The sequence below is a fragment of the Felis catus genome, chromosome C2 (genome assembly GCF_018350175.1).
Source record: "Felis catus isolate Fca126 chromosome C2, F.catus_Fca126_mat1.0, whole genome shotgun sequence".
NCBI classification, from domain to species: domain Eukaryota; kingdom Metazoa; phylum Chordata; class Mammalia; order Carnivora; family Felidae; genus Felis; species Felis catus.
The window spans coordinates 97,945,031-97,956,398 of NC_058376.1; the positions used below are offsets into that span (position 1 = coordinate 97,945,031).

An 11,368-nucleotide genomic window follows, 5' to 3' on the forward strand; every position below is an offset into this window, starting at 1 on the left:
TGAGAGACTGAGAGATAGAACACGAAGGGGAGGGGCAGAGAGAGAGGGAGACAGAATCTGGAAGCAGGCTCCAAGCTCTGAGCTGTCAACATAGAGCTTCACACGGGGCTTAAACCCACCAACTGTGAGATCATGACCTGAGCCGAAGTCAGATGCTCAGTGGACTGAGCCCCCCAGGTGCCCCTCTTGTAGGTCTTCTAATTGAGAACCTGAAAGTATGAGAAAGATTTTTCATTGGGTAGCCAAATTTCATGTCACAGGAGCAAATACCAAGGTAGATATTTTACCCTTATAGGAAAGCCTCAACTTCCTTTAACTATTTTTAATATGTAAAAAAAGGAAGACAGTCAACTGTGCATGAAATTTTATTTTTAGTCTAATAAAAAGTAAACATGTTTTAGCTCATAAAAGGATAAATTGCCAGTGATCTGAAGCACAGTTGTTTAAACAACTTATTTTGGCATTTTCAAAAAAATTTAGTAAGATTTTAATGTGTTTTGATCATATATTTGCTTATAATCTCTGCTACGTTTCTATGAAAATATGACATTTTAAAAATAATATTTTCGGCAGATTTTGCCTCAGGTCATTGAAGGAGAAGTTTATAGAATCTTCATAGTAATAGCAGTCACTTACAATAATGTATTCAGTGCTTTCTTAAGTGCTTTGTGTGTATTAACTTATTATAACACTGCCATAACAAGTGAAGAAATTAAGTAATTTTTCCAAGGTCACAGAGCTGGTAAGTTGGTAGATCTGGCTTTGAACCCAGGCAAACTCGCTCCATGGTCTTCTCTGCTGCTTCCCAATCTGAGATGCATAATGCTGATCTAATCTGGTGATTGAAAAAAAAAGTTTCTACCATTTGGAAGAGGTGTGATAAAGGACATCTTAATATAGAATTCCGGTAGGTAAGAGAGAGAACAGTGTTGTGGTTGAAGCTGGGGTAGATATGATAGGCCCATAACCCTCATCCTGCTACTTTGACACCATCTTTCCCCTCTGTGGAGGCCCCAAAGCATCCCTGCTAAACCCACTGTGGCTGTGGAGAGATAGGTTTGAAAAACACTTAATAAACAGCCACATTTTAATTGTAAGGAAATCGAGGTCAGGAGCCTAAGAGTCTTGTCCATAATCCTTGACAGAGGCCGAATCAGGGACTTGTCTCTCATTTATCGGGCAGTATTAATATTTCAGTTCTGTTTTCTGGAGTGTGCCCAGCATGACTGAATTAAGAATATTGGCAATTCACATTTATTTCTTAACCATTTGAGGAGGTATAATTGGCCATGGAAAGTTTGTGTTGATAATATGTATTATTTCTGAGACTAAAATTCAACCATGTATGAATTAATATAGATAGGTAAGGTGTAATTATTTGTATCACTGATATAGATTGATACATTTTGGTACATATCGTCCCCATGGTTAATTGTTTAACAAATTAGTGGATAAAATCACACCAAAATTAAGGCTTATCCTTCAGGTACAACATATTATGTAGTTACTGTTTTTTTCTTTAAAATATTTTACTTTTGTATATTTAAGGTAGTTTTATCTTCTTCATTTATTTTAGCAACATTTTTCAATAAACATTTATCAAATGCTTTACCAAGTACTACATGTGATTTCATGGGTTATATTAAAGTAGTAAAAAGACTCCTGTCCACTAACAAATATCCAGGTATTTTTGTGTATGTTAGCAGACCTGGGTTTGAATTTCTATTCCAGTATTTAGCAGTGTGGCCTCAGTTAAATTGCTTATTAGCTTTTGTCTTTCTAGCTTCTGTCTGAAGATGAGGGTGACAGTTGCAAGAATTGAAAGAAATGACATACACAAAGTGCTTCACACAGAACTGCACATATGCTTACAGCACATGTTGCATTGTATTATAGGGCTTTTTTCCCCTTTTCTCTATGGAGACGATTAGGAAAATGATCCGGCAAACAAATACGTTAAAAGTTCTTTTGATTAATGAATGTTTCTGTTTGACTACAGTTAAGCTTATACAAATATTTAATAAAATTAATTAATAGGGTTTTTTTAAAGTCTGATACATTCTAATGAATGACTAGTAGACACTTGTACCTTAATAAAGCAGAAAGCCATGCGTTGATCTATTCACTCTTTATAATCTGCATTTGCATAATTATATGCTAAAATTCACGAGTTTGGTTTTCCAGATGGCTTCAGAATAGCTTTTCCAGAGTTGTCCAGTCTAGACCAAACTAAACATACAGCATGGGAATTTCCTTCCTTTAAAGTGTTCTCATAAACATATGTTATATAAATTTGGGTGACATGATTAAAAGCTCTACTATTCCATGCAAGTTTTGGATAAGGTGTATGTTTACATTTCGTCTGATGCCTGTTGTCCTCTCTTTCAAGTGTATGTTTCCCCAAAATTGCCCCACTAAAAGCTACAAATTGCTAAAATTCCTTCCTATTGTAACTGTATTATATGTCCCTTTTCACCGAATCACTTAACTCCAGACTGTTTGTAATTACACTGAAGTTATTTTATCCTCAGGTTTTCTCCATTTCTTGATCTGTTACATTGTCTGAAGTATTTTTTAGGGCTGATTATTTTCTCTTGTTGGAAATGGACCCTTAACTACTAGTACAGTTTAGCTTCCCTGGTGCAAACCTTAGTGCCTTAACTGAAAAAACTCAAAACTCTTCTGTGTACATACAGATGATGTAATATTTGACATAAATTGCCCAGATTGTTTTTAAATTTTTTTAATGTTTATTATTTTTGAGAATGAGACAGTGCGAGTGTTGGAGGAACAGAGAGAGAGAGGGAGACACAAAATCCAAAGCAGGCTGTGGGCTCACAGTGGTTGAACCCACGAATCGTGAGACCATGACCTGAGCCGAAGTCAGATGCTTAACTGACTGAGCCACCCAGGTGCCCCAACCACAGATTGTTTGTAGAGAAGGGCAGGCCTAGGGATAAACAGCCTTCATCATTCCATAGAATTCTTTATGAAACTCTATGGCCTAATTCTAGGCTCTAGGTTCCCAAACACTGGATTCCAAATTTGGTTCATCAGCAAAATCACCTGGGGGCTTATTTTTTAAGTTTTCTTTTAAAATATAGATAGCTTCCCAATATTCATTAGTAAGCCTGGGGCACTACTATTCAGTAAACCCTTGCTTTATTTTATCTAAGAGGTGAGTGGGTGAGAACTCACTGCTCTTTTGACCTATAGAATCCAGCCATTGTCATTATATATGGAGCATATATTCATCTTGTTGATTAGCCCAGAAAGCACATTCTTATTGTCCTTTTTTATTTTTATTTTTAAAAATCGTTATTTATTTTGAGAGAGAGAGAGAAATCACATGACAGGGGAGGGGCAGAGAGAGAAGGAGAGAGAGAATCCCAGGCAGGCTTCATGCTCAGCACAGAGTCCAACACGGGGCTTGAACTCACAAACCTTGAGATCATGACCTGAGCCGAAGTCACTTAACCGACTGAGCCACTCAGGCACCCCTAATCCCTTCTTTAAAGTAGAATATTAAAGTATTTACAAAGTTCTTCTGTATAAACACCTGTTTGATCACTCTAATTTGCTCCATTATGTTCTGTTTTAAATGGGCTCATTATGGATTTGAAGTACCTTCCAAATATTTATTTTCTGAAATCATAATTTTTCTCATGTCATAGTCACGTGACATCATTTTATTAAGCAGTAATGAATTTATGCACATCGTAGCAATACAGAAGGAGTCAGCTTACTTGAAACCATAGATGAAAGGAACTGTTGTATGAGTTAAAACTGCTGTTCCTAAACTAGAGGCAAAGAGGAGGAAAAAATGAGTGGATAGATACCATTTCTATGTAAACTTCATTGTCCTACTTGCATATTTCATATTTTAATGTATCAGCCTGATATCAATGTTTGACATACAGGAGGTAATAAGTAAATATTTATTAAAATATTTTACTATTTCAGAATAGGCTAAAATACTTCCTTTATACCAAAATCCTGCATACTTGTAATTCTTAGTCATCCCACTTGCTTATTTATGGGAAATCTACTATGAAACACATACAGAAATCTGGACACAGAGCTTTTTTGGTTTTTTTCTTTAGTAAAGCTGAAATGTTTTAGGTATGAAATACCTGATATCTGACATTTGTGATTAAAAAGTCAGTAATAAAAGATTATCTTTGGGATGGTCTAGATTCGTGTCTTACTAATTCATATCTTCACATTTACATTTGCATAGCAGAAGTTTAAGTTCAGTTTGACCAAAAATATTGCTATGAAGTTAGAAGATGAAAATTGAAAAGGGCATAGATATAAAAGACCAGAGTTTAGAAAAAAAAATGGTTTACGGATAAGAATAACATTCAACTCATGAGAATTACTGATTTCTTTATCTCCTTAAAAGGAGAGGAAGGTGTTGGTGCATATATAGTCCAGGGATGATAGCTGAAAAGGGTTAAAGTAGAAAAAATATTCTGATACTGCCTTTCTCAGAAATTTAAATGTATTTTCCAAGGGAAATAATTACACAAAGGTTTGGAAGAGGAGGATAGGCAGTTGTTAGAAGGTAAATATATCTTAAGAGATGTATGGGGCACCTGGGTGGCTCAGTCGGTTAAGCGTCCGACTTCTGCTCAGGTCATGATCTCACAGTTCATGAGTTTGAGCCCACTCAGCTGTGCTGACAGCTCAGAGCCTGGAGCCTGCTTCGGATTCTGTGTCTCCCCCTCTCTCTACCCCTCCCCTGCTCACACTCTGTCTCTTAAAAATAAATAAACATTAAAAAAATTTAAAAAGGAGTCTGAGAAGGAAATATTTCATTTTAAACATTCAGAGTATGAGGTATGTAACTTGAAGTGCTGGTAAATATAGGAGGGAGTTGCATGTAGCGTAAAAATTTTATATAATTGTTCATGAGATAGCAAAAGTGAAGAAGATAGTAGCTTGAATTTAGCTACATTAGCCAGAGAAAGGAAAAATCATAACTGGAAAAGATGAGAAGCAGAGATAATTCTTAAAAATTTGAGTAAGTATGGGGCGCCTGGGTGGCGCAGTCGGTTAAGCGTCCGACTTCAGCCAGGTCACGATCTCGCGGTCCGTGAGTTCGAGCCCCGCGTCGGGCTCTGGGCTGATGGCTCGGAGCCTGGAGCCTGTTTCCGATTCTGTGTCTCCCTCTCTCTCTGCCCCTCCCCCGTTCATGCTCTGTCTCTCTCTGTCCCACAAATAAATAAACGTTGAAAAAAAAAAAATTAAAAAAAAAAAATTTGAGTAAGTAATGCTGAATGAAATGTTACTGATTTGGGAAGGTTGAAGTTGCAGAATAAACCTAGACCAAACTGTCAGCAGTGCAAGAGAGGTCAGGGTCACAGAAGGGTACGGGCTAAAAGCTCCACTCAAACTACTAGTCGGATATTTGCACATGATGCAGGATTAGTGTGGTCATTAACTGCGTGATTAGTAATCCTTAAAATATGTGCGTATATTTATATATATTATATACAATAAACATGCACACAGACAAACCTCTTCCAAATGTAACTGATTTAAAGGAGATTCTTTTTTCCTTACCCAACAGGGATATAGCTAGTGCAATAAAAGAACTTCTTGATACAGTGAATAATGTCTTCAAGAAGTACCAATACCAGAACCGCAGGGTAAGTTGAATAGAAGCTTTATAAGCTACCACCTTAGACGTTGCTTTACACTTAGTTGCTTTATTGAATTAAATACTAAGATGGTTTGATTATGGGAAATAGTTTTGTATCATTAACCACTGGTTTTGTCATTGAATTAAAATATGCTGTTACATATATTTAAGTAAATACTTCTGAAAATTCTAATCCGTAATATAAAGTCCATTCTGTATTCTGTGTAATCTTCCTGTCTTTGATTTTGGCTTTTGTGTTATTTCTCTTTTCTTATTTAATATTTTTTTCTTACTATGTTTAATGTCTATAGGCACTTGAACACCAAAAGAAAGAATTTGTAAAATACTCCAAAAGTTTCAGTGATACTTTGAAAACCTATTTTAAAGATGGCAAGTAAGTAGTGTCATTTATCATCCTTGTCTTTTAAAATTAAATTATGGGGGCGCCTGGGTGGCGCAGTCGGTTAAGCGTCCAACTTCAGCCAGGTCACGATCTCGTGGTCCGTGAGTTCGAGCCCCGCGTCAGGCTCTGGGCTGATGGCTCAGAGCCTGGAGCCTGTTTCCGATTCTGTGTCTCCCTCTCTCTCTGCCCCTCCCCCGTTCATGCTCTGTCTCTCTCTGTCCCAAAAATAAACGTTGAAAAAAAAAATTAAAAAAAAATAAATAAATAAAATTAAATTAAATTAAATTAAATTATGTAGTTTTATATAATACTAAAACCATATAAATTACGCCCTTTTACTATATTGTTAATACTCGAGTTAACTAGTAACAAAGATAGACTGTTTATAAAAATAGCATGTGGTTGGTAATCCAGCGTAACTAGTTGAGAGCAGAAGGTGACAGACTTTTTCTGAAATAGGCCACATGGCAAGTATTTTGACTTGGGCTTGTCAGAACTATGTACTTTACCTCCACTGTTGTGGTACAAAAGCAGTCATAGTATGGGAGCAAGTGGCATTATGGCCATGTCCTAACAACACTTTATTTACAGACACTGAGATTTGAATTTTGTATAATTTGCACCTGTTACATAATATTTTTCTTCTTCTTTTTTAACCATTTAAAAATACAAAAGTATTCTTAGCTTGCAAGCCATACAGAAACATGGGAAGTGAGATTGGCTTACTACCCTACTTTACCAGCCCCTGAGGCTGTGGTTCTTAAATTTTAGTAGCCTCAGAATCACCGGAAGGGCTTATTAGAGAACAAATTGTCCATTCTGTAGGTCTAGAGTGCACCCAAGAATCTGCATTTCCAAGAAGTTTCCAGATGATACTGATGCTGCCAGGTCTGTTGAGAACTAAAGTTAAAGCAGTGGTTCTTAATGCACTTTGCATATTAGAATCACTTGGGTTCAGTTTTTAAAAATTCCAGTGCCGTGGTCTCAATTTCGGAGGTTCTGATTCAGTTACCTTGGAATTAGGGTTTAAGTCTTTTTAAAAAGTATTCCAGGGGGTGCCTGTGTGGCTCAGTCAAGCATTCCGCCTGTATTTCAGCTCAGGTTGCGATCTCACAGTTTGTGAGATCAAGCCCCGTGTCGGACTCCGTGCTGACAGCATGGAGCCTACTTGGGATTCTCTCTTTCTCCCTCTCTCTCTGTACCCCTACCCCATTCTCTCTTGCTCTCAAAATAATTAAACTTAAAAAAAAAAAAAAAGTATTCCAGGTGATTTAAAAGTGCTGCGAAGGTTGTGACTAACTTGTGGAAGGAGGGAAGCTTTCAGGGTCCTTCTACGAGTAGTATACTAAAAAGGTAAATTGGGCGTTGTTTTTAAAGTCAGAAAAATCATCTAAGTAGTGATTATTTCATTTATAACTGGCAGGGACCTCTAACATTTTATCCTTCCATTTGAAATTTAAAGATCCCTAAATCCATGTCAAACCATTACAGTATTATAATATTTAAAAAAATAAAATACGTTAGAATGGTCTGTTAATTTTCAGTTATTTTTTAACAGTTCAAGTAAGTTGAAATATTTACATTTACATTATAAATTAAAGATACTGAGCTACATTTTATTAATGGTTTTGTGTTATTCCCTACTACTGTTCAGATAGTCTAGGGGAAATGTTCCTTGACGACTTAGTTTAATAAGCTTGCAGGTGTGTTCTGAAAATAACCTTACATCTGTTTTTCCTTGGTCTCCACTGCTAAGCCCAAATAACCAAAACACATTAAAAGAATAATTTACTTGATGGGATCATTATTTCTGATTCTAATTAAGAACTATCACGAAATAAGCACATTGAAAGGTTGAAATTCCTTTAGAGCCTAATTTTCATTAATCTGAAGTTACGTACTCTGCATATGGATTATTCAGGCTCCCTGCTACTACTTTTTCTCCATTCAGTAGCTTCTTTAAATCATAATTATTTGCGTATGAATAACGTGCCACGAGTTTTGTACCTGCTTTCTCAAAACTGGAAACTGTTACCAGAACCTGATCTTTGAGCCATCTTTCAATAGAGGGATGTATTTGCATTAATTCCACTAATTCTTTCTGGTCCATCTTTTTTGAGAAATGTCTAGGATAAAGATACAAGTTTTAGCTATGATACTTAGAAACTGGTAAGACCACACTATGGGACTAGGGCATCAGTTCTTTGTCCCAAAGATGGGCTGATAGAAGAAATGTGTGCAGCACAAAGTAATTTCTAAGAACATATATTTATATATCATCAGCTTTCAATATTGAAGCCACATGATTATTTTAAAAGTAGATTTATTTCAAAAGTAGTTTAGAATTCTCATGGTTTTTTGTTTTGTTTTTTGTTTTTGAAAGAAGGTAAGAGAAATTGGGATAATTCAGATTTCGAGTAATTAACTTTTTTTCTTAAGTATCATGTCCATTGATATAGAGACTTTGAGGAGAAGATTCTATTTTGGTAACTTACATGAAATCGGAGCTGGAGACTACATTGAATCCTGTTTGGCCAGTTTGTTCAACCTAGCCATGAGATCTGGGTTTTGAGGCGCCACCTATCATTAGCAGCCCAACACCTTATTGCCAGCCAGAACCACTAGGGGGCAGTAATTCCTAGGATAGTTTCAAATGATGCAGGAGCATTCAGTACCAACTGGTATGAAGGATAAGATCCTCAGTACTAACTTGCCTTTCTTTTTTTCCCCCTAAATTGATTTCAGTGCTACTGTTAGCAGATGGTGTCAAGTATAAATATTTTTAAAGGATGATTTTTTTTTTTTTTGGTAAAATTAATGCCTTTTTTTTTTTTTTTTTTAAACAGGGCAATAAATGTGTTCATAAGTGCCAACCGACTAATTCATCAAACCAACTTGATACTTCAGACCTTCAAAACTGTGGCCTGAAAGTTGTATATGTTAAGAGATGTACTTCTCAGTGGCAGTATTGAACTGCCTTTATCTGTAAATTTTAAAGTTTGACTGTATAAATTATCAGTCCCTCCTGAAGGGATTTAATGCAGGATGTTGAATGGGATTATTGCCATCTTACACCATATTTTTGTAAAATGTAGCTTAATCATAATCTCACACTGAAGATTTTGCATCACTTTTGCTATTATCATTCTTTTAAGAATTATAAGCCAAAAGAATTTACGCCTTAATGTGTCATTATATAACATTCCTTAAAAGAATTGTAAATATTGGTGTTTGTTTGACATTTTAACTTGAAAGCGATATGCTGCAAGATAATGTATTTAACAATATTTGGTGGCAAATATTCAATAAATAGTTTACATCTGTTAAACATTTCTTTACTTGAAAAAATACATATATATATATGTATATATATATATATATATGAATATATATATATATGATCAGAAGACCAAGACAACTTGGTGTACTGTCTAAAGAACTTCTAACGGGAGCTTACTAGCAGTTTATCAGATAATAAAGCAACAAGAATTCTATTTTTTGGTCCTTAGTCACTCTGGGCAAACGGTAGCCAATGGAAATATTTTTGTTAGTTATTATATATGAGGTACTGAATATTTTTGCAACCTGTTTTAAGAAACTTATGAGAAAGAAATGGCAGTTTATAGTGTCTTCACACTGTAATGTCACTTCTTGAACTCTGTGACAATGTAAAGTTAAGTTTTTCTGGTATGCTGGGCCCTACCTAATAAGCTTTGTACCTTTTTTTTCCAAAAATAGCCACAACTAATAGTAATTTGGAGCTATACCAGTGCTAGTTGGTTTGGAATTGTCATGAGTTATAAATGTTATACACACTCTTTAAATATATAGAGCTTTGTTTCATCATAGAGAAGTTTTACGGAAATTATGTATCAGGTGATCATATTAAGTGATTTCATTTTTCAATTATGATAAAATAAAGGGAAACTCAGGATTTGTTTATCTTTTATAAAGATTTTAAATGTTAAGCTAAATTTCTGTTTGGCAATACAAATTTCTTTGCTATAATGCAATTTAGGTTTTTTTTAACTTTTTTCTTTTCTAAAAATATAAAGAATTACTATCTTGGGCAACATAAGAGGATATCTTCCTATTAGATATGAACAGGAAATATATGGAAAGAAGCAAAAAAAAAAATAGACAATTGGATGAAATCTCATCATTTATGGACATGTTACTGAATTGTTTTTTTTTTTTCAAAAGTTCATAGTAAAACAAGTGGAATTGGTGATTTTAATACTATTTATTTTTGATATAAATTATTCACTCTTGGAAGTAGACAGATGGTTGTTTGCAAAATAGACTTGTGAATATATGAAGAAAAAATATACTGTTTTATCTTTTTCTGAGCAGCAGACTTTTATAACATAAACTAATACTATATTCCCTCCAGTTGTCCTGACCTCTTTAACGGAACTCACCAGTTACCAGCCATTCCCCAAATCATCTGTTTTTATAAGCCATCTGTCTTTCCATTTCACTGTCCAGTATCCCTGGCTTCCATTTACATGAAGTTTACCACAAAGTTTACTCAGAAGGGGGGTTTGTTCTCAGGATAGTGCAGTTTCCTACATGATCCTAATGGGGCCGCGTTTGGGTCAGTGAGGAAAGGGTCAATATGGTCCTAGTCAGATTCATCTCCAGAGAACAGGAAAAAAAGGAGGAGGAGAAAACATTGGTTGAGCACCCTTCTCTTTGCCAAGAATACTTTGCCAAGTATTCTAAATACATTCATTGAATTTAATTCTCTTAACTGTCCCATGATTTAGCTGTCTGCCTTGCAGTTAAGGAAACTGGCTACCGGCACTTAAAATTACAAAGCTAGAAACTGCTGGTGCAGGGATTTGAATTCAGTGTTTGCCTCCATGATCTTTCCACTGATCTATACTTCATTCATTGCTGAAAATCCATCTGGCTTAGAATACTAATTCCCTAACACCACCTGACAAAACACTCCTCGTCCACAGGGAAATGGGAAAAATCAGGACAGTGTGAGAAGTTTTGAGAAGTTTTTCTCTTAAATCTAAATTTCTGCATTTTAGAGGCCCATTCTGTCTCTCTCTCTCTCTCTCTCTCTCTCTCTCTCTCTCTCTCTCTGGTATTATTCCTATGTTTTGGATGTTTAAAATGTTCCCTCTTCACACTTTTTTAAATATAATAGATGTTAGGGTTTTGTTTTTGTTTGTTTTTAAGTGATTGCAGTTTAAATAACTTTATTAGCCAAACATGAAGTTCACAACCCAGTATCACAATTCCTCCTAATTGTTTTTTTAACATTATTTTTCTATATGGAAATGATTTAAAATTGACCAAAAATT

General features: G+C 35.3%; 1 protein-coding gene across 1 annotated transcript in view; it reads left to right on the plus strand.

Moving 5' to 3' along the window:
• Nucleotides 1–9,378, plus strand: part of PDCD10 (programmed cell death 10) — a 47,785-nt gene extending 38,407 nt beyond the window's left edge. Inside the window, exons 6-8 of the mRNA XM_011286104.4 lie at nucleotides 5,576–5,654; nucleotides 5,959–6,041; nucleotides 8,897–9,378. Of these exons, the coding sequence (XP_011284406.1) occupies nucleotides 5,576–5,654; nucleotides 5,959–6,041; nucleotides 8,897–8,978 (244 nt within the window). The 3' untranslated portion in view covers nucleotides 8,979–9,378. The remainder of the gene's footprint in view (nucleotides 1–5,575; nucleotides 5,655–5,958; nucleotides 6,042–8,896) is intronic.
• Nucleotides 9,379–11,368: the final 1,990 nt, after the last annotated feature.